At 39.9% G+C, this 18,525-nt stretch overlaps 1 protein-coding gene across 1 annotated transcript; it reads left to right on the forward strand.

Annotated features, from left to right (window-relative positions):
• The first annotated feature begins 482 nt into the window (after nt 1–482).
• ICOS (inducible T cell costimulator) lies at nt 483–12,398 on the forward strand. The gene is made up of 6 exons (XM_048953039.1): nt 483–628; nt 6,887–6,925; nt 7,814–8,152; nt 9,274–9,386; nt 9,979–10,069; nt 10,607–12,398. The coding sequence occupies exons 1-5, from the start codon at nt 526–528 to the stop codon at nt 10,066–10,068; spliced, it is 684 nt and encodes a 227-aa protein (XP_048808996.1). The 5' UTR covers nt 483–525; the 3' UTR covers nt 10,069; nt 10,607–12,398.
• The last annotated feature ends 6,127 nt before the right edge of the window (nt 12,399–18,525 follow it).

Consider the following 18,525-nt stretch of genomic DNA (forward strand, 5'->3'; position numbering starts at 1 on the left):
CCTCCAAGATGTCACAGGGATGGCACAGAACGAATCCTTCTTGCGACCCAGCTCTGTTCTTCCACCAAATTCCGGAACCGGGACCAAGAGAAGCCTCCTGCCCTGCTGGATATCAGCTACTATGTGGAGCAGTACCACCAGCTTTGGTGGGGGAAGCCTGGCCACCAACAGCAAGCAAACACACACGTACTGTAAGCTATAAGGTAGAAGTCTCTGATCAATGGCTATCTGCAGGAAGTGTGCTGATGATGACAGCAACATCTATCGTGACAGATTTAACCAGAAGTAACATTTGCGGAAGTGGACATCAAAGGTAATGTAAGAATGTCTTTCATCTTCCTGTCTGTGACAGCAAGCCATGAGGTAGGAAAAAAAAATAAGCAGTAAACTCCACAGGTGTGGGCGACAGCTAATGCTGACATAGCTGTAACGTAGTCAGGGGTTAAATAAAAAGGTCCTCGATTATCATATAATTTCCCCCATTGCCCACAAACCACTTCCTTTTCTACCCATGAATTCTTCTCCATGTTCACAGCAGACAGAAAGCTGATGCCTCTGTGTCAGGCAAGCATGAAGTCAGTTGCAGTAACTTTCTATCTCTTCTGCTTTCAGTTTGAAGCCTTGTGTGGTAAGTAGTATTTTGGATTATTGGATTATTCTCCTCGTAGTGATGTTTCTACGAAATATAACCTACCAAGTGAAGGGAGAGAGTAAATGAGATGTGATAGCAAGGGGTTGGAGAAACTGCAATAATTAAGGGAAACAGCTGCAAAAAGACTGCTCTCAACTTTAAGATCGCTAGAGCTGGTAGGAATACAATTCTTGCTAGCACAGGGTGTTTAGGCTGAAACAAAGAAGTACAGGTTTTCATTGTTCGTATTCTTTAGCTCATCTGCTCAGTGTTATCCTCTAGCTGTTTGGACTGTAGTGCTCTAGCCAGCTTCCATTGCTGTGCACAAAGTCTTACAGCAGCATGACAACAAATAGCTTAATAACAAAAGCTAACTTAGTGATATTAATTGCGGTCATGTTCGGGCAGGGAATTCTTGTACTGTGAAAAATGTCTCCTGTATGCAAGAGTGGATGAGATCATTCTGATGCAGGCTTGAAATGTGGAATGACTTAAAAGGAGGTGTAGCACTTCCAAAGCTGTGTTTAAGGGGCAGGGTGACGGTGTTGATCTCGTCCAGCTATAAACATGGATGTTGCAATGTTGCATTGATGTTTGCATTTTGCAAAGTTCAGTGTTTTATCACAGCTATACAAAGTAAAATACCAGAGGTCACATTTATCCGTGGCCTCTCTGAAACCTACATATATCATGGCCAGCATGGCATTATATGTGCTATAAAAAATCAAAAAGTTGGGTTAATTCACAGGGAAGGAAGATTGTAGCAATTATCTCTAAAGGGACATGAGCTGCTGTATTTTCTTCTCTCCGAAAAATTATCTTGAAATCTATCAACTAAAACATCCTCTCAATTTCTCAGGTAGTCAATTTAGCAGCTGTTCTTGACCAACATGTTTCTACATGTGGCTGGAGCCACCTACAATGCAATTTCCTGTAGGAAGAAGTAGGCTGCAATTCTAAGGGTGAAATGATTTTCTGCTTGATACCGGCATTTTCCCTTTCTTTCTTCCTTTCAACACAGAGGATACAAGTTGGGGCAGGGCATAGTAAGAAGAGATGTAGCAGGAGAAAGAAATTGTTTCCAATCTCTTCCAAATGTGAGGAATGGCATTTCTCACATTTTTTTCTTTACTGTGCTTTTGGTATAACAAGTACTAATTATTATCGTTATTTGTAAAAAGAAAAGAACTGTAAAACATGAGCTTGGTGTAATACATATTAGCACTATACCCTTTTTAGGGAGTGAGTTAGTGTTCTGGAATTGTGGCAGATTTTTGGGAGTAAAAACAGAGTAACTTATGAGGATGTTTATTTGTGTAGTTTTTAGCAAGCTTTACTTCTGATCTGTGGATTTTGATTTCAATGTAAATAGCTCACAGAAGGTGATATATAAGTGTGTATATGTACTGTGTAATTTGGTAACCCAACTGTGATCAAGAAATTGTAAGAGCATGAAGTCTTATACGTAATGAACACTGGCATCGGGATTTCAGAATATGGAGCTGTAGGACTCCACAGCGCATGAGGCTCTTGGCTCTGAAATGTTGTACGTGAGCTTTTGCAGGCCAACATTTGCAAAGCCTTTCCACTGTTTACCCGCAGATCTCTGGCAGTCAGGAGGAAACAATGGTCATTTCTTCAGTCATGTCTGAAATAGCACCAGCAATGGCTCCTGTGCTAGCGGTATATTTTATAACCGTTTCCATATTTCACAACAGATCTCATACTATAAAAATAATTCAGATGATAGTTTCTTTGAGTAATTTTGGCTGTTACTAGTTTTGCCCTGAAGCACTGCTTTCCTCTCTTAATCTCTGATTCTCAAATGATAGGAGCATGTTAATTTCAGCTTTATGACTGATTACACTGAATTGATAGTGTTATCTTTCCTTGAAAGGTTAAAAAACTGTAGCTGTATAAAATAAAACAATATACAAATGATATAAACAAAATTGTAAAAACAGCATGCAGTTCCATTATGTGTGTAGTAATAACATAGCAGAAGTGCTTGTTTTAAAAGCTGAGTCTGCACCATATTTGATCATTTTCAGAGGCAAACACATTCAAGTGAAATTATGCTTGTTCTTTTAATCAGATAATTAGCTGTCTGAAAGCTGGGGCAGGTAAAACAAAATGCAAGTAAACCAAGCAAGAATACTCTATTCTATTCTCCTACCCTAAAATTCATGTTTTAAAATTAATCTGTTACGACCAAAATGTACAGAGGATCTTGATGTTTGCAAATAGCATTGGGTCTGCCAAAGGGCAATGAGAAAGCTCAAAGTGCCATTAAAATGAAAATAACTTGCCTTTTGGTGGCTTCTGTGTCCAAGCACCATTACCACAGAAATTTCAAAGCTTCTGCCGAAGCATTTTCCACGGAAGTAAAGATGAAAGTAAGTAAGTCTATTAAAGCAAATGAGATGGACATATCTGTTATCCAGGTAACCTCTTACAGAAATTTACACGACTGTAAATATGCAAGTGTGTATGTGGGTGCATATGCACATATGCACACACTTTCATAGTTTAATGTAACAAGGTGTTACTCTCATATACATGTTCATCCTCTGGATACATTTGAACACATGATCTGCTTTACATGAGCTGAGCTAGGAACAGCTCTACACAACACCAGTGTGACACTTCTATAATATCAATGAAAGTTTTGTTTCTTCTTTTCTCAAATTCCTTGTTGTGGTTTAACCCTGCAGGTGGCTCAGCACCACAGTTGTTCGTTCACTCCCCCCCCCCTTCGCCCCCTCCCCCCTTCCCAGTGAGACTGGGGGGAGAATCGGGGAAAAAAAGCTAGAACTCATGGGTTGAGATAAAACTAACTACTAAGATAGAGAAAAGGAAAAGGATAATAGTTATGAGTGTATATCTACGTGTGAGTGCATATAACAAATGGTGCACAAGTGATTGTCGCCACCATCTGACTGATGCCCAGCTAGCCCCTTGAGCAGCAGAAGAGAACCAGATAAACTCCCACCTCCTTCAGAACTCTTTCTGCACGATGTCATATGGTGTGGAATATCCCTTTGGACAGCTTGAGTCAACTGTCCTAATTCCGTTTCCCCCCAACTCCTTGGACCCTTCTCAGAGAGTGTACAGCATTCCCTGCTCTGTACAGCAATGCTTAGCAGCAGCTATGAACACCGGTGTGTTAACAACATTGTTTTTCTCCCAGAATTAAAAACATAGTGCCGTACCAAACTCTCTGAAGAAAACAATTTCATCCCAGCTGAAGCTAAGACACTCCTTGTATTACAGTTGAATCTGTTGTTTTATGAAAAATAAATGGCCAAGTGCAAGTAGTTTTACTACTGAGCAGTGAGGTTCTTTTTGTTCATTTTCAACTATAACATGATGTAGTATTTTATTCACTTTTGTTTTTTTTAATATCTGGGGGGTGTTATGAATAAATCCCTCAATATTACTGTACATTTTAACCTCCATGTCCTATCCTCCCTTCCCCTAAATGTACATTTACTCTGATAGTGGCTTGACAAATGACATTGCAAAAGTGTCTGGCCATTACCCACGGGGTCCACAGGATTACCCTAGGAATGAACCGATATAAATGAGCACAGGAGAATGACAGTCAGCTGTTGGAAGGGGGAATAAGCTACATTTTAGTATGCAGAGAGGGAGAGAATTCACATCAAGACTGATGCAGAATAGCTAGTGAGGTGGAAATTCATATCAAACCTCACTTGTTGTGGTTATCCATGTAGATAATTTTGTGTTTTAATCTCAGGCACTGCTAATCTCATTTTAAAATGTGCTGCCTGTATACTATGCTAAACACACTCTTCTGTATGGACAGTTGTTTCAGGAGAATACTAATTGCATCACATTTTCTAGAATGCTCAATCACAGAAATACATTACTGAGATTTTCTTGAAAATAGCCAGTTACAGCTTCTGGGCCTGAGAGGATGCAAGATGATCTTTCAGCTTGCTGCAAGGTCACATGAACTCACCTCTCCCTGCCCTTTTCCATTAAAAACAAGGATTAAAACCACAATCTCTAACAAAGATTTCAAACCACCCAGTATGAAAAAGCAATTTCATTAGCCAACAGCAGAATTAAACTGTTCTGAGGCGATCAGAGGAATGAAATTCCAAGCTGTTGCTGTGAGCAGAGTATTTGGAGGCCTGTGGTACTGCTGGACTCTAACTGCCTAGCCCTGGATCAGCACCTGCTCCCTCTCCTTCTGCTTCTGCTTCTCTCTCCCTCTCCTTCTCAACTTTCCCTCTCCCCTTCAACTCTCCCTCTCCCTCTCCTTCTCCTCTAGCAGTGGTAAACGCAGAAGCCTCAGTGGTATCTGGCCAGCTTACACACACTGCGCTCTCTGCTTCTGCTGTATCAATCCACTTTCTGCTTTCTTTCTGCGCCTAAATACTTAGTCTGTTGTTGGACCTAATTTTAAAGGTATGTGTTATCAAACTACAGTACGCTGAAACTACATAGTGTTTTAAAACACCTTCATTTCAAATGTTGTTCTCATAGCAGATGTTTTCTTTCCCTACTCAATATACAAGTCACTGAGAGCTGTTTCCTTCTTTGACCTTTGCTCCTAGCTTGTCAGGCTGTATACTACTCTGAGGGCTTAAACGGTCTGTATCTGGGCCTTTATTGTGTTTCGGCCTATGTTCCAGTGCTGTTTGACAAGTTGTGTGCTTTTTCCATCTTATCTTCATGCTAGCAGTACAAGTTACCTTGTCTGTTATCACATATTTAAGTCCTGAAAGAGGTACAGATGTTGCTGTTTGGCACAGGGTCACGGGCTGTGCACTGTAAGCCAGGGAAGAAAGTGATAACTGGGAAGAGAGTGAATCAGTCAAAAAGGGATAACAGTTCGTATTGCTTTCCAACTGCGCACCAAAAAGCATCTTCCAGAAATCCATTATCTTTGCATCGCAATAAAAATATTTTAAACACCCATTCTTTGCAATGTCCTTGCCAGTGGTGATAATAAGAAAGCAAGAATTCAAAGCAGAAGAAAGCATGGACACTAAAGGATTAGCACAGTTCAGAAAGAGAATTGAGAACATATGACAGTGCATGCATGACAGTAATCTTCTGTCCCTGTGCATATGCAGGCTGGATGTCTTAGATTACAGATGTCTTGGGAAAAGGATTTTTTATGCTGCTTAATCAGTGCAATACCCAGTACAGCAGTAAAATGCTGCTGTGTGGACCTAGACTACCATGTAGCAGTAACAAGAATATGATAGTGTATCAAAATCTTTATATGCAAGTATTTGCCCACTATTTCCTTAGCATGATAAAATCCTAATATAGAGTGTATTTCAATCTAAGCAACTTCTGAAGAACTTAAACAACCAGAAGACAGGAAAAGCAGACATGAGTTTCACAAGTTTACACCTGTCTGTGTATGACACAAAGCTCTAGTTTTATAGCATTGTGAAAAAGTCTAAATAAAATGCTGCTAGGCTCTGCTATGCCTACTACTGACAAACAACATATTTCATACTAGTGTATGTCACCAATACAGACAGAAAATTCTCAGTGTTTCCACGGTGGATGGTGATGCAGGCAAAAAAAGTCCAGAATAATTACTAAAAGTGTGCCCCATGCCTGAGCATGATGGACTGAATGCAGCTTGATAATCATGAGTGAAATAAGTTTTCTGTTGAAAAAAGAACAAAGCTCTATGCACTGCATGGACATTTTCTTGCTGTTTATCTTGTAGCACCTTCCAAATAGGTATTCATCCAGCATGTGCCACAAGGTGTTTTGATGCAGTGTTGAGGTGCGGGGGAAACAGAAAAAACATACAATGAAGTGGGAAGTCACTAAGGTCTGGAAACAAAATGTAATGTAAGCTTATTGGCAATGCTGGATTTGTGAGAAAACAACAGTATGCTTTTTAATTTTGGGTGGATTTCCTCAGTATCTTTGGGGAAATTTTACTCTCATCTCAGTTATGATTTGTTAAGTACATCTATTGCTTCTACAGAAGTGTTTTATGAATTTCTAAGTGTTACATATGTTACCAATATTAATTCCTGCTCAACTCATTTTTTTCTACACTGATTTTTTACACTTGGAGATTTTATTGTACCATGGGATTTTACAAAGTAGCATTGAGACAAGATCAGATAGGCTTATGACACAGGTATGAACACTAGAATATAACTTTGGCATCTTAATATTGAACAGCTCAGCCTTTGTTCCTGCATCTCTCCTCTTGAATTTTAAGAAGGCAACAATTTTATTTTTCAGGAGCTGACACCTGCTCATCAAGATTGTGCAAAAATATAGGTAAGACATTTGCATTATTTGGCTTATGGTTTAAGTGCCTTTCTAGGCCAGAAAATACTGCCCTCAAAGAAGTAGATTGTCTTTTTTTCAATTTCAATTTTTTTTTCTGACAGTATTCCTATGCTACTGATTGTTGGCTTTACAAAAGTGAGATATCAAGAGGTCCTCAATTAGTTCATTTTTTCTTTTCCAAGAAAATCAAATTAGAAACATTTTGCAGAATTAGAGAGTTGCACAACATGCGTCAATGTTTTCTGACAATGTTTTTGAGAAGGTCAAATATGATTTTTGATTTGAGCGTGAATGTAAGCACGCAATCATATTTGTCCTCTATTTCTCTCATCATGTTGGTGATAACTGTCGTATAGCCATCTAAGAAAATGTGTTTAAACCATATCTCAAAAGGAAAATCTTGTGGTCAAGGCATCATATGTAGAATTTTGGGGTTCAAATCCTATTTCACATTTTCAGCTACAGCATTAGGGTTCTGATTACAAACCCTAAACCAGAAAAAATTATCATCATCTTCATCTTGTCTTACCTACAAATAGGACAAATAGGATTATATATTATATGACCATGCATTCTTTGGTCGAAGGAGACCTTTAAACATTATTAAATAAGTCACTGACCCAGTGCTTGTCCAGCCTTATAGCAAATAGTAGTCCAGCTGTTAATCTCATTTATTTTCTCAGTAGTGTATGACATGACCTGAATGATGCACTGGCATCTCATGATATGGGCTGCTTTGCAAAGCCAGATTGTTCTGAGTACTTTAAGCTCCGATCATATGGTTCACTTGCTTTGTTTTAATGAGTTTCTTAACATCTTTGAGAATTTCTTTGTTGCTGCTTGAGTGATTGCACTTAACTGTTCTCATCTTTTCAGATAAACTTCAGGTCGTGGACCCCCAGGGGATAGTAAAATTTGAAAATGGAAACTTCAAGTTAATATTCCAAAACCCCAAAAATGTGAATGAGTTCAGCATGACCCTCCTCAGAGGGCATGAAAGGAAGGCAATCTGTGCACTCCATGTGAGTAAGAATAAAGCTGTCCCAAAGAGTAACGTTACTTACTGCCAGGCAGAGCATTCAAATAGCAGCACCACCTTCATTCTGACAAATCTGGACAGAAAGCACATCGACACCTACACCTGCTGCCTGGAGAGTTTATTACCTCCCCCTTACATAGACTGCCACTTGAAGGAAACCTATTTGTACATCCAAGGTAAGTTTACTTTCCTTCTCCCCTCACTTCAGTTCCCTGATGAGTAGACAAAAAGCAGCAGTGAAATATGTGACTAAAGTTTGCAGAGACAGTTTCAAGAGAACGGAGAATACTCAGTAAGGAACTGGTGGCAGTGGAGCAGTATTGATTGAGAGCTCAACAGGACCTCCCTGTACTTATTTGTCCTACTTGGCAGGTTTGCAGCCTATGCTGAGTTCTGCATGTTGTTGGGGACGCCAAAGCTACATAGAAAAGGACTTGGACTAACTCCAGGAGACTTACTACACATACATTAGTTCTGAATGACCTTTCATTTGGTGGATCTTTAGTATATTAAGTTGAAACAGTTAATAGATTTTTTTTCTTGTTTTTTTTTTCTCTTCTTGGTTCTCCATATAGATGAATAGCAGTTCTGTACTGTCTGCTGTCCTTCCCTCTCCATCATTTCCCATTTCTCAACATCATGTATAAACAAAGACAGAAGCTGAAATACTGAGGCTAATATCATGTGGTTGGGTCAAATGATCTACTATCCCCCTCTGCACTTAAAACACACTGATCTCAGAATTAAGCTGTGACATCCTTTTTTTGTCAGCAGTGTTTCCCAGTGCTGTCAATTCCTGTTTGTCCTCATAGATGGGCACTCGTAGCTATTGCTGCTTGTTTCATGTCCTATTGTATTTTCTCCCAGACCTGAGCAAGGTTCATCTTCTGCTCCCCAGTTTGCCTTTCTATCCAAACATGAATATCAAAGGCCCCTCTTCTTTGGAGCAGGCCACCTTTTATATCACCCGTCTTTCTTTCTGAATAACCTTGTTCACTTTTCCAAACCTGAAATACCATCACATTCTAAAGGCTGCCTTGGTTTCTTTTCAATCTACTCTTTCAGCCTTCTGCACCAACAGTTAGGGTTTCACCTCTCTTTCTGGAAAACAACAGCGTTCTTTTTCCTGCTGTACAGTTTTCCAAGGCAGCTTTTTAACTCAGGAAAATCCTCCGGACACGCTTTGTCTGTTTCATCAGATACGAAAGAAAGAAGGGGGAATAATTTGAAAAGTCATCTATGGGAGAAAAAATGGTGCTGATTTTCAACAATGACTTATTTGCTGCTTTATCTCCAGATAAGGAAGACTGCTTTTCACAAGGAATCATGTCATGGATAATTACTGGCCTGATTGCATTTGCCCTGATTTCATGTGTCTGCTGTGTAGTAGCCTATCGTTTAAGGAACAAGGTAAGGAAGTTCATAAGATTCTGCACAACCCTCCTTCATTGAGGTCATGGATAGGGAACTTCATTTTATAAGATTTAGGGAGTGGGACAGGCACACACTCAGCGAGTGATGTATTTTTTGATGCAGTTGTTAATTTACCACTGGAATTCAGTCACGGATGACAGCAGCTCAGATTTAATTTTTCTAAGACAGAATTGTCTATTGATTTAAGGGTTGGGAATCATAGAATAGAGGAAAAAAGCTGCACAGGTCAGCAGAATTACTTTGGTAAGCAATTCACCTGATTGTTTTCTTCAAGGGGGAAAAACAAATCATCAGTGGAGCAATTCCAGCTGTTCTGGAGCAAAACCATTAACCAGTCAGCTCAGGAAAGAAAGGAGATCAGGGACATTAGTCATTTTTCTGGATGGTGTATGTTTTTCATTTTTAGTTTGTTCTATTCCAAGTTTTCTACCTTGGTGCCTGTCTATTCAGGTTTTAATATTTCCACTGAAAACAGTCAGATTAACTGCCCTCTTTAAAGAACAACAGCAGGAGTGGTGGAGGTTAGTGGCCACAAATTAAATTTATGGCATTTTCTGTCCGTTTGCAGAATCAGCAGTGTGAATCCAGCTCCCATGAATACAACAGTGAATATATGCCCATGGCAGCAGTGAATGCAGCTAAAAAGCCAAGAATCTGAGGTGAGGCTCTATTAAGCCTACAAGTGCCTCCACTTTGCTTGTATCTGTTGCAAAATTTTCTCTGGGAAGGAAAGAACAGCTCGCTGTGTCTCCCATTGATTCAGGCGGGTAGAAGGGTGGGAGGGGTTGGCACAGTACCTTGTTAATGTAGTTTTTGCTGCCGTGTAGCAGGAAAGGGAAAAAAAACAAAATCTTTGGGAAGCTTTTGAACCAGAATGGTGGGCTGGTTCCTAGAAATGCAATTGCTTCACATCAGTGCACGGTAATGATCTTATGCATGAGGAAGGGACGTATACTGTTCCATTCAGATTATTCAAATACTGTGCGATACCCAAGATCTCTCTGAGGAAGTGATTTGCTAAGATTTGCTCAGGGTTACTGGTTGGGAGCAAATAATCGGTAAGGAATGAGTAATTTATTAACTATTCAAACACTTGCCAGTAGCCAGAAACAGTTTGGATAGAGAGCAGAAGCAGAGGTTGGACTGATTCAAATATACATAGGTTGCACGTAACTTATTCTCCACTTCTCTTCCAGGTTTAAGTTGTTTATGGCATAGAAATTTTGGCAGCAGAAGTTTCTAGCTACTTGAACCTGGATAACAGGAAATCAGCATCTCCTCACCTTCCTCTGCCTCCCTGAGCTCTTATGATGGCCCTGTGCTCAGTCATGATACTGATGTCTAGTACTAGTACTGTTCCAAGCTGTTTTGCTCTCACCTTGCATGTTAACTAGCACACTGCCTGATCCACTGACTTGTGCATGAAGTGCTAACAATGTGTTAAAGATGTCAGCTTTTAGCTGAAGAAAATGTGTTTGCTTGAGAGTAGATTCCGGTAGTGCCACAACAGAGGGAACTTCTATTTTCTACAGTCCCTATGGTAAACTGAGAACAAAAGAAAAAGACTACCTCCAATGCCAGTGCCAGTGCGTTGCACAAGCCCTTTTGTTAGGGCTAAGCTATGATGCCATGAATTCATCCTAATATTCGCTGTCAGACTTCCTTGTACCACGCTAGGAGTGAGCAGCATGCACATGTTCTCCTGCACACTGTGAGACAGCAGGGAAACAAAACCTGAGAAAGCACAGCAGAGACTTTACTATGACTCAGAACCTCGAGTACACGCAGCTGCATTTTTTGTATTTGTGCTGTCAGTACGTCTTTGCCATTTGTACATTAGAGGGTCTCTTATTTAATTAAATTCTGGATTCTACTATCAGAAGAGGAATTTTTACTCCAACTGTTCCCTAAATCAGTTCAAACCTGCAGAATTGCTCTCTCAACTAGGAGGTAAGATCTCTTCATGTCTTAACAGCCCAAATACAACAGAGTCCACAAAACCAGTGTATTCATGGACTCTGCTTTGCATCTATCTACCAATTATCCACTTCCCTAGTGGATTTAGTGGTTACTTGACCAGTGGATTGCTCAGAGCCTATAATATGAATGAAATAATTGAATGAATGAACAAATGAATTAAATGATCAATCCTTCACTCTATTTGTGAAATCCACCAAAACTCTGGACCATAGATGGCCAACTGGGAATCCTACCTGAATATATTGCCAACATTTGGCTGCATGAAGCAGAGCAGTGCACTGTCAAGTCTCTTTGTGATTCTTCGGCAAAACAAATACTGGTCAGAGGATACAGTGCTGTTTGTCTGATAAAGGGAAGGCTGGTTTCAAATTTGATAGGGTGAACAGGGATCATCAAGCATAAAAAGGAAGTAAGCTGGTATGTCAAGAACAGAGTTTTCCTCAGCAGAAGTCTAAATTCATAGAGGTACTGCAGAGAAAAGGTGCAGATTGTTCACTGTGACATTAAGAAAAGTGAAAATGAGAAAGGTACTGAAAGAAGTGAGAACTGCCAATTTAGCAGGAGCAAATTCACTAAGACAACCAGCTCCTAGGTACAGATGTGGAGGGGCAGCCTGGCATGCTGGGTAACATTCTTCTCTGTTGTTCCATCACATAATTTTGCCAGTTTTCTTAAGCTCCCTAGCGAACAAAACTATCCCCCACAAATACATCCACCAATACACTGTTTCAATATTTTGAAAATCATTGGTAAAAAAATTGGATTTGAAAATTATCGGTGAATAATAACCTCTACTGCTTATGATAAATCCTTCATATAAAATACTGTGTAACAGAGAAATCCTACTCCCCGGAACTTCCAACCAGACTGAGAAAGAAAATCACAGAGTAAAGAACTTCTGAAAGAATGAAAAAACTGAGGTTTGCCTTGAGATGCTGCTGTGAAAAAGATACGTCAAAATATGTTGTACTCTAGAAAGAAAAATGGATTAAATCCACTGTAACAAAGCTTTGGGAAGTCTCAGTTTTCATCACTGTTTTTTAATTCTTAATAGAACTTTTATTTCTTATACTATATATTGTTAGAAACAGAATGGGTGCATACATGTCATATAAAGAAATAAGCTCTCCAACCTCCACAGTTGAAGAGGGAGATGGTGGGGCGGTTTATAACCATAATGGGAAACATAAGAAGAGGAAAAAAAAAAAAAAAAGATTAAAAAAAGATTTTAAAAAAAAGTGAAAAACCAAGAATTTGGAGCTGTTTCCATGCAGTGAGGTAATTACGCTGTTTTTATTGGTTAGTTTCCTGTTTTTTTTTCATGAAAATATCTTTTTTCTTCTTACCCTTGTTTTTCATTTCTTTTAATCCTTTATGCTATACACAGTAATATTCAGCAATATTTGGGGACATTTTTCAGTTTCTTTCTGCCACTTCAGTGCCTTTAAATTAAAAGAGAGGGAAGAAAAATGAATAAGAGCAGAATGAGAAACAGTCTGCGAAAAAAACCAAAAACATGAGCTGAGTTTACAGACTGAGCGACCAAAAAGAACTAAAATAAAAGAGAAGAAAAAGTAATTCAAGAAGAATAAACAACAAATCCAATATTCTTGTAGGCCAGCAACTCAAAGAGTCAGAACTCTTTGGAAACTCTCAGTTTGGGGAAAATACCATTTTAGCAGGAAAAAAAAAGATCAAATGGAAATATTTCAGCCAACTCTTCTACAAAATCCACTTACAGGCAGAAACATTAGTAACATCCAAACAACATCCAGGAAATGAGAGTGTGGGGGTGGGGAAATAAACTACTAAGAAGCAATCTCAACCTGTTTCCTTTGTTTGCAATGTAAAAGCTTAGGATTGTAATGGTAATTTTCCAGTTGTGCAGCAGTCCATGAAGGGAGTTCTACAACCTAGGCCTCTACATCTTCATTTTTGACAGTGAACAGAATTTAAAACGGATCTTGCTTTGGGCTATTCCAGGAACCAGGTCTCTCAAAAACATGTATACTAAGGATCAGTTTCTATCATGCAGGTAACAAGCTCCAGGATCAGTAAGAGGCTTTCATCCTTACTGATCGATCCTTGTCATAAAGTGTCAAACATTTATTTAAAGTCAGTAATGTCCTTTACATCCTCCCAGCCACTGCTTATGTGGACTGTCTGAAGTCGGTAAATCAGTAAACCCAACAGGTTTGTATGGCAAAGTTCTAATTGCAGGCTAAGATCAGGAATAAAAATTTACAATCTGAGCAAGCTCAAGTGAACCTTATTTTGATAAAATGGCAATACAAACTACTGTGAACAGGTGAAAGATATTATGGGTGGCAACCACAGCTACTCCAAAATTTAAGTATGGAAAAGCAACAAGAATCTCACAATTTGAACACCAGCATAGCTTGAGGTAATTTGAAATCCAAATCTCAATATATATTTTGTAAGTTTACCTTCTAGCCTGAATTATGAACACAAATCTATATGCTCTTGGATTTTAATGATTGAATTCAAGATTGCAGTTTTGTACCTAATATATAACACTGTGGAAGAAATGACTGTGAAGAATTGTGAATTGATGTGGGCCTTTTTCCCTTATCATGGGTATTTCATTATCTTCAAAGTTCAAGTAGATTTACATTCTGTCGTATTTCTCACAGGTTTTAAAGAGTTTGTTTACAGCTAGGGGAAAAGAGGCTCTGGAATGAAGGGAAAGCAAACAAATCATCAGAACAGAGATCAAAGCCGCGGATATGCACTCCCTGTTACTGGTCAAGTGTTTTGCATGTGGAGAGTTCATTACACACGTGAATCTGTTACTTGGCATGTACAAGAACATATCAATAACAAAAGCAGAAAAAGTACAGGTTACTGAAATTTCTTAGTTAAAAATAAATCCAATTGCTTACTGGGGACTTCTGCCCATACAATATTTACTGGGGAGCTGAACCTTAGTCTTTGCTTTTGGTTTGACTTCAACTGCAATGAAACTCTTTTCAGTGGTGTGCAGTGACAGAACAAGGGGCAATGGGCAAAAACTAGAATGTGGGAAGTTCTATATCAGCTTGAGAAAGAACTTCTTGAACTTCTTTACTGGTGAGGGTGATAGAGCACTGGAACAGGCTGCCCAGAGAGATTGTGAAGTCTCATTCTCTAGAGATATTCGAAATCTACCTGGATGCTTTCCTGTGCAATCTACTATAGGGAACCTGATCTAGCAGGGGGTCGGACTAGATGATCTCCAGGAGTTCCTTTCTGCCCTTATGATTCTGTGAGTCTGTGAAACACTTCATAAATCTAAGTCCCTTGAGTGTTCCAATCCTTCACTGCTAAAACAGTCTACTCACTGTCATAAAAATTTCCCATTTCCCTTCTAGATTAAATTTTGATTTGTATTTATATTCTATGGTTATGAGTTCAAATCAGTATTGGAGGTTTGTGAGGAATAGGAAGGATTAAACGGCTTTTCTGGCAAAAAGAGTTGGACAGGTATGAACTGGAGATATGGAGAAGAGGTCAGGGGGTGAACTTAATCTAAATGAGTGTGCCTTAGCTATTTAATTCCTCTGGGGAGTAATAAGATCTTGTATGACGTGAGATCAATTTTTAAGAGATGAATCAGCTCTGATTATCAACAGGGAAGATTTAGCTGCTGCACATGTCAAGCATCATCATTTTTTAAAAACTGCAAGCATTAACGACTTTGAAAAACTGAACATTGTCTATATATTAAATCCTGCATGAATTCTCCCAGTTTTTAGTATACTATTGGCAAATCCCTTACCCACCATATTTCAGCTTTATTTTTCGTGAATCTTGCATAGTTTATTGCCATCTCAAATTTGAGGCAAGGACTTAAGGCCTGGATTGAGCAAAGACTTACAAGCTGGCATTGCTTTCATCCTGCCAAGAAGGAAGGTATTTCTTGCCCTAAGGTTGTTCTGGCATACATCGAATCGTATGACAAAACCTTAGGCAAACAGTGACTTCGGTGGATTGCAACAGAGCAAAGCAAACAACTCTCAGGACATACTGTTAGAACAAAAAATACCTTTGCTTCCAATCAGTAATGCTGATATTTTGAGTGAACCTTGAGGTACAAAAACCAACTGTATATATTTCAATATTCACCAATATTGAAAACCAACTGTATATTTTTGCACATGTTATTTGGAAAGGGGCTGTGGCTTTTTGGTTAGGGTATCATTTTAGTTTGCTTTTTGTACTTGTACCTCTAAGAAGCCTAGACTCACAGTAGTTTGAGAGAAGGTCACAGAAAGACATGCCTTATTGCTAAGGGACTGATTGAATCATGCATCTGGTGGTGAACATGGATCTTTCCAAGCACCACATATATATTCAGTGAAACACCCCTTTTCTGGGGCTCCATGCCTGCACAGAGGGCTGGTGGGATGGGACACTGTCCTGCCCTAGCAGGGCCTGTTTCCCCTACCGGGGCTGTGCCATCACCATGGCTATGGCTGCAGCAGGAGTAGGCTGGCCCAGGTGCAGCATGGGGCAGTGCAGGAGTTGCTGATGAGCACTTCTGAAACTCCCCCAAGCTGAGGAGTCACCTTTTCTGAGTCGTCTTTTCATACAGCAAAGGCAAAGAGGTACAAAGCACTTCCTGCCACAACATCTGTCACACCAGCTTCAAAAGCTAAAGGAAACTTCATCTCCAACAGGACTCTGACTTAGATGAAAGAAGCCCTGTCTTTTCTGCTAAGTGTGTTGGTAATCTTTCCATTTAGAGAAAATATGTGTTCTTTACCGGAAAACAGACGCACCAGTGAAAATGGCTGCCCATGTTGAATAATAGCTTATGAATCATAATTTCCACTGAAAATTTGAGTTGAAGAAAATATTCTATTCATACAAGATGATGAAAACTTGCATTTTATTTGGTGAGAAAAGAGGAGTCTTCATTTTCTTGACAAAACTGTTAACACTGTGCACAGTTACTAATTCAAACACAAGAACACATCTCTTTCTCTGTAAGTACGAATATCCAAAGCAACTTTCAGAGACCTGAATTGTGTTCCAGTAATGGGGACTCATTTCCCTTTCCACGAATAAATAGCATTTGGTTCATAGGCACTGATAAAAAAAAAAAAAAACTGTGAAGAAAAATCTGAAGAAAAGCATTGCTACATCTTTGACAGTGAAATGAAAAGTAGGCAGTGGAATTTTTTTAAATGCAGTTATGCAGTCAATTGCTTTGATGCCAAACCAGATCATTACACCACATGATGATGGAATCAATTCTGAGTCATTTTCAAATGCACTTTCTCTGCTTTCTGTGGTGCTAGCAAATGCAGACAAAGACTGTGAATCTAGAGCAAGATCCACAAGGATCTCATTCTCCAGCCCAGTTGAATGGGTGTTAGGTTCTGACAGTGGATGCTGCAGCACTGACTGAAACACCACATCTCTTACCCCAGGTGCCTGGCTGCAGTAGGTTGCAGAGCAGGAGGCAGATACAGCACAGCCCTGCAACCTGATGGCTGCACACCTGAGCTACCATCTTGAGCATTGCCTATGAACTCCTCATGAAAAATTCAGGGGTGAAGTTCCAAAATGGATTTTGCATGGAACTCTGGCTTGTTCCTCCTCAGACTGACTGCCAGCAACTTGGAAACCAATGGATTTCTCTCTCCCATGTGCTTGCTACAGGATTCTTAGCTGCTTCTCCTGCAAGATGCCCTTTGGCAACCAGGAAGATAGTCACCTGCACAGCATTGGGTAAGCACATGCTGCTGACATAACTACAAATCACCTCAGCCAGGCATTTTGCAGCTGGATGCTGGCTACTACCTGTGCCTGCAGGGAGACAGGCATTCTCATCTGCCAGGGAGATGGGAACATGTGGAACAGTTTTGAGTTTTGGGAGGTTTTTTATGCAACCATCATTGTCTGCTATCTCACATCACCAGTGCTACCTGTGTCACTAATTAATACTGCTGTAAGAAAAGCATTGAGCATTTTTAGACCTACCTCCATTCACTGCACCTCAAACACACAAATAAAATTCAAGCCAGCAGTGAGGCTTTGGTACAATGAAGGTAATGAGAAAAATACAGCAGTTTAGAGGGAAGGAACTTTGAGCTTTCAGGAAAATGTAGGAAGAAGGAGAACCTTCCTAGCTCCCTGTTATTCTCTCACATCTCTTTGGGTTACAGAATTCCCACTAGGGACAATATGATCCAGCTACTTAGTTTCCTCCTCTGTAGGAATCTCCGCTCGTGGTGTTTTCATTGATTCTGGGGAAAAGGAAGAAGAGAACAGTTTTGCATGTAGCTCTGCTCATAAAGGAAGCCAGGTGGGAGAGGTGAAACCTGCTCTGCAAACCAGATGAAGTCCTCTTTGTACATGAGGGAAGATTTGCTCAATGTCTGTCAACTGAATTGTCTCATTTGGAGGGAAGAAGGAAAAAGAAACCAAAGCAAAGCCAAGCAGATGAAGAGGGTTGAATTCCTCTGGAGAACATGTATTAAAGTAATGCATTTTATTTCATTATATAAATTAACTTCACATTAACAAAACTAGATAACCCTAACTAATTTTGATTAACTTTAGCAAATCTATGCAGAAGTAACATGATCTGGACTTACAGAATCACAGAACAATAGAATTGTAGGAACTGGAAGGGGCTTCTTGGGTCAGTGATTCCAACCTCTCTGCAGAGACAGGTTCACTCCTGTAGGTTGCACAGGAAAGCATCCAGGCAGGTTTTGAGTATTTTCAGAGAATGAGACTCTGCAGCCTCCCTGGGCAGCCTGTTCCAGTGCTCTGTACCCTCACAGTAAAGATGTTATTCCTCATGTTCACACAGAACCTCCCATGTTCTAGATTTTCCACTGCCCCTTGATCTATTGTTGCACACCACTGAAAAGAGCCTAGCCCCAAACATTTGACTCCCACACATTAGGTATTTATGAACAGTGCTGAGATACCCTCACAGCTTTTTCTCCTCCATGATGAACTGTACAAAGTCTCCTAGGCAATCACTGCTCACAACTCACAGGACAGCTCCAGCACTGCTACTGCACAACTCCCCCCGAAACCTCTCCTCCTGCCCTTAAAAGCCCTGGGATCTTTCCTTGCATGTGGCTCTCTGGGGTCCTGTTACACTGGCTGTGTA

This window comes from Lagopus muta, chromosome 8, assembly GCF_023343835.1.
Source record: "Lagopus muta isolate bLagMut1 chromosome 8, bLagMut1 primary, whole genome shotgun sequence".
NCBI classification, from domain to species: Eukaryota; Metazoa; Chordata; class Aves; order Galliformes; family Phasianidae; genus Lagopus; species Lagopus muta.

Bases quoted from the DNA above. Each gene is read 5' to 3' on its own strand.
- ICOS (XM_048953039.1), top strand. From the start codon at position 526: ATGTTCACAGCAGACAGAAAGCTGATGCCTCTGTGTCAGGCAAGCATG. The intron at 6,926-7,813 runs GTAAGACATTTG...TCATCTTTTCAG, and splicing joins AAGATTGTGCAAAAATATAG to ATAAACTTCAGGTCGTGGAC. The intron at 8,153-9,273 runs GTAAGTTTACTT...CTTTATCTCCAG, and splicing joins AACCTATTTGTACATCCAAG to ATAAGGAAGACTGCTTTTCA.